This window comes from Myxocyprinus asiaticus, chromosome 41 (assembly GCF_019703515.2).
Source record: "Myxocyprinus asiaticus isolate MX2 ecotype Aquarium Trade chromosome 41, UBuf_Myxa_2, whole genome shotgun sequence".
Classification (NCBI taxonomy): domain Eukaryota; kingdom Metazoa; phylum Chordata; class Actinopteri; order Cypriniformes; family Catostomidae; genus Myxocyprinus; species Myxocyprinus asiaticus.
This window is the reverse complement of record NC_059384.1, coordinates 3,812,334-3,816,934: the sequence shown is the minus strand read 5'-3', so window position 1 is coordinate 3,816,934 and position 4,601 is coordinate 3,812,334. Positions and strand designations below refer to the sequence as shown.

Here is a 4,601-nt window from a genome sequence, read left to right as displayed (position 1 = left end):
GAGTGCTTGTGTTCCTCTCAGAATAGAGCAGCTCCATCAGCAGATGTTCACCATCATAATACCATGAACACTTAAAAAAAAACATGTTAACTCCTTTGTGCGAAACATCAGATTTACTTGTTTTCATTAAAGGACACAAAATAATCTTTGTAATATTCTCAATCATGCTGGATCCTGAATGTTTACATTTCAAAATCTGATCATAAATGGTTACATTTACTGAGAACACCATATGTTCGACTTTCCTAATTTGACTGCACAGTCTTGTTTCATAATGTCTCTGCAGGTGTTTTCATGGTTCATTGAGTGAAGTTTATTTAAAAAAATGTGAACTAAAGTCCAGATCTAACAAATGACCCAAATAATATAAATCAACTTTTAAACAAAGACAGGAAACTTAAAATAACTGAATATTTTATTTGTTTATTGAATTATGACAAGAGAAAACAGCACTGAAAGACAAAAGCACACATATACTTGTGTGAATAGAAGGCCACTGTTAGTCTCCATGTGAGACATGAGTGAGAAGAGCAGAAGAGAATCCAGAGGATCTACTCAGAACACTGATCTCTCCTCACTTCTCCAGTGACTGACAGCTGGTCTTTCTGTTTGGCCTCACAGCTCACTGTGACCGCCTTCATCCACTCCTCCTGAGAGAGAGTCAGACTGCTGCTCCAGCTGTACAGACCGTCCTTCTCCAGGACCCCAGCACTGCTCTTCTCAGACCTGCTGCTCCCGTCCACCTTCCAGCTCAGGCTCCAGTCTGAGGGGAAGCCCTTGTTGGCCACACACATCAGTGTTGCTGTGTTCTTTGTGGAAATCTCTTCACTGGAGGGCGGCAGGACGCTCACTTTAGGACGAGTGATGCCTGACAAATACACAATAGACAACTTCAAAAGAAGAAAAGATTTCTTTCTCCAGATTGAAACAAAAGAAAGTACATTAATAAATTATATATTTTTACATTTTTTTTTATAAGATCTTTAAAGATATAATTGAAAACTTTCAACATTAATCTGCAAGATTTTTTCTTCATGTTGATCTGTTCGCTCATATTAAGAACATTTTTCCCCCCAAAGACTCTGAATTACCAAAATGATGTCAGTTTGACGGTCTGATGAAATTATTAATAAAGTTCGCATAACTTTAAAATAAAGACTTACACAAAAGTTGAAGAATATTTTTCCTTCATAAATTTCTCTTTCTACATTAAGAAATAACTATGAAAAGACATTGCCCAAACTCAAGAGAATAGAAAAGAAAATTCTGTACAATGATGAACTTTTAACAGTTAATTTGGTGAAAGAATTCCTACAGTAAAACTTTATATCTTACATATTACATTGAAGGAGCATTTTTATGAACTCTTGATAATGTTAGTAATTTAAACACAGAGCCATTTAACAGCTACAAAAACTGAATAACATCTCACTTCTGTACGAGCAACGAATTCACATGTGCTGACAAAGTGAAAATTAAGTGTCTTTAAAGTTCACCTTCATTTCTTGAAAAACAGCCAAATTATTCAATCTGTCTAATCAGATATTATTAATAAAGAAAGAAATATAAATAAAAATCATAAAAGTTTAATAAAGTGAGACAAATCACTGAACTCATATGTGTGTCAATTCAACATAAAACTGATACATTCCACATTATAAAAACACATATAACATTAAAATGATGATTTGATGATTTACTTACTGCCAACTTCCAGTCTGGTGCCGCTGCCGAAAGTCCACCACAGTGATACAAACTAATAGAACAGCTGTACAAAAACCTCTGAGCGCTTCACTAACTGCACTTTAAACACATGATCACAAACACATCTTTACACAACACACATTCAAACATGATTCATTTCATATTGTGATCAACTACTGTTTAAAAAATACAATAAAAAGATGCATATTACATTCCAAATGATATACAACATGTTTATTAGAATGTAATAACTCCACTCTATAACTCATTTGATTTAGTTTGATCTACTGAATGCTCATGAGATATCCACAATGATCAAAAATCATTAGAATTTCAAGCAATTGGAATTAATAACTAAAAGATAAAGATTGAAATGTATGAATGTAATTTGACATGTAATTGTTTCTTATTTCTGCTGTTCTCCTGTAACGGTCACATTTTCTGGTGAGAGGAAACAGTTTTGAATGTGTGTCCCACCCCTCTGATTAAAGCACAATATCAGACTGTCTGTTAGTCAGGACTGTCAAACCAACATCACTGTTCCTTCAGTTCTCACTCATTCACAGTAAAGATGACAGCACACGCTCTCATTATCTGCTCTCTACTGCTTTTCATTGCTGGTGAGAATCTATTTCAGTGCATTTCACAAATATAAAGTAAATTGAATTGTATACATTTTTTTATTATTATTTCAAGTGTCAATGAGCTCTTGTGAAATGATATTTAAAAGTTCTGTTTATTTTATTATGTGTTTCAGAGTGTAATGGACAGATCACAGTCACTCAGAATCCCTCAACAACAGCAGCTCAACCAGGACAACAAGTTAAAATAAACTGTAAAACCAGCAGTGGAGTGTATAATGGTAACAACTTGCACTGGTACTTACAGAAACCTGGAGAAGCTCCTAAACTCCTCATATATTATACAAACCGCCTGCAGTCTGGAACTCCATCTAGATTCAGTGGCAGTGGATCTAATAGTGATTTCACTCTGACCATCAGTGGAGTCCAGACTGAAGATGCAGGACATTATTACTGTCAGAGTTATCACTACATCAACAGTAAAGATGTGTTCACACAGTGATAAAGAGTCGTACAAAAACCTCCTTCAGTGAAAGAGGAACTACTGATACAGAAACAGTTTCTCTGAATGTTACATTATAAATTGACATGGACACAAAGTTTTTGATTTTTATATTTCACACTCAACACTACATATGAAACTGGATGACACATTTTATTATAAATTCAGTAATTTTTGGTTTATGTTTTACTGGCTGATATGACACTAGTCTTAAACTTTACTGACACCTATCCATGTGAATACAGCATCATGCAAACATAAAACATTTGTTTTCACAGATGTCATATTTTAATGTAATTCATAACTTTAAACATTTGACTTGTTTCACCCCCTCAATTGGACAGGCTCATATAAAGTGAGAGGTGATGTCACATACATGCACTGTAAAAAAAAAAAAAAAAAAATCCACATTTTACAGAAAATAACTCTAAATTTTTACAGTAGTTTTCTGTTTTTCAAATTTGTATTCAAAACTCTGTAAAATTACAGACATTATCTGTAAATTAACAACCCAACTGTCATTTGAAGTTTTTTGACAATAATGACAAATTACATGTATTTCTCATTTATTTACAGAAAAATTACTATATTATTTTTACCGTATTTTTTCTGCTTTCTAAAATTACAGACAAATGTATGTAAAATGATAATAATTATCTGTAATTAAATATGTAGATCATTATATAAAGGTTTATGTCCATACTAACAATTTAACGATATTCAATTTAATTTTAAGGTAAATCTTATTAGTTTTATATTTACACTGTAAAAAAAAACAACAACAAAAAACCCCATAAAAAAAAAAAAAAAAAAAAAAAAAACAGTCAAATGACTGAAATTAAAGTAAAATATCCTTATTCAAATAATGTGCAAAATCAATACATTTACAGAAATTTTCATTAAAAGTTTTACAGAGAAACACTCTTATTTTACAGGTATTTCCTGATTTATTATGATCAAACACCTTCAGTTAAGTGATGGCACTAAAAGTTCTACAGAGAAACACCGTTATTTTATAGATTTTTCCTTTAACTACACAGAAATTTATGCTATGGCTTGTACTTGTCTTGGAGAGATGTTATATTTGGCCCAAATCTGTTATGTACACTACCAGTTTTGAAACACTATTGTTTATTATAATTTTGTTTCCACATTTTAGAATAATAGTAAAGTCATCATGTGGCAGGGCGGAGGGCGGGTCCGGGTCGGGATTCCGTACACCCGGCCCCTAATTAGGCTGATTAATCCTGAGAGTGATAAGGCTGACCGGTGACGGCGGTGCGACAGAAAGAGAGTTATGGACAGCTGTCCGACACCTGTGTGTGTGTTTGTGTCTTTTTGGATAAGTTTAAAATATTATTTTTATTGTCAAGCCGGTTCTCACCTCCTCCTTTCCTTTTCCCTTGTTACACATCAAAACTATGGGATAACATAAATGGAACTATGGGAATTATGTTGTGACTTAAGAAAATCCAAAATAAATCAAAACTGTGTTATATTTTAGCATCTTCAAAGAAGTCACTGTGTTTGTAGAGCTCCTCCCCTTCCAGGCAAGATCTACCACCATGCCTCTTCCATGTGTGGCTACTGAGCCTATGTGACGTATTGCCACATGTTACCTCTCCTCCGGGTAGGATGTGGTCTCCGCGGGGTCTTTTCCCCCTGAAAATATAGAAAAGGAAAAGAACACCTTCCCTGGCACGTGTAATAGCGTTAGATTGCCCCAGCCGAATCTAATACTCTGTGGAGAAAAAACAGAGAGAAAAGGCCACGGCTGGCGCGGCCTGCTCCCACACTAGTTACGTCGCTTCCCC

General features: G+C 34.3%; 2 gene segments (V, D, J or C); one reads left to right on the top strand and one right to left on the bottom strand.

Annotated features, from left to right (window-relative positions):
* Positions 1-403: 403 nt before the first annotated feature.
* Positions 404-1,861, bottom strand: LOC127431671 (Ig kappa-b4 chain C region-like). The segment is given in 3 exon segments: positions 404-868; positions 1,705-1,756; positions 1,853-1,861. Coding segments are annotated over 3 exon segments (378 nt in total).
* Positions 1,862-2,109: 248 nt separating this feature from the next.
* LOC127431738 (immunoglobulin kappa variable 1-27-like) lies at positions 2,110-3,480 on the top strand. The segment is given in 2 exon segments: positions 2,110-2,324; positions 2,462-3,480. Coding segments are annotated over 2 exon segments (375 nt in total).
* Positions 3,481-4,601: the final 1,121 nt, after the last annotated feature.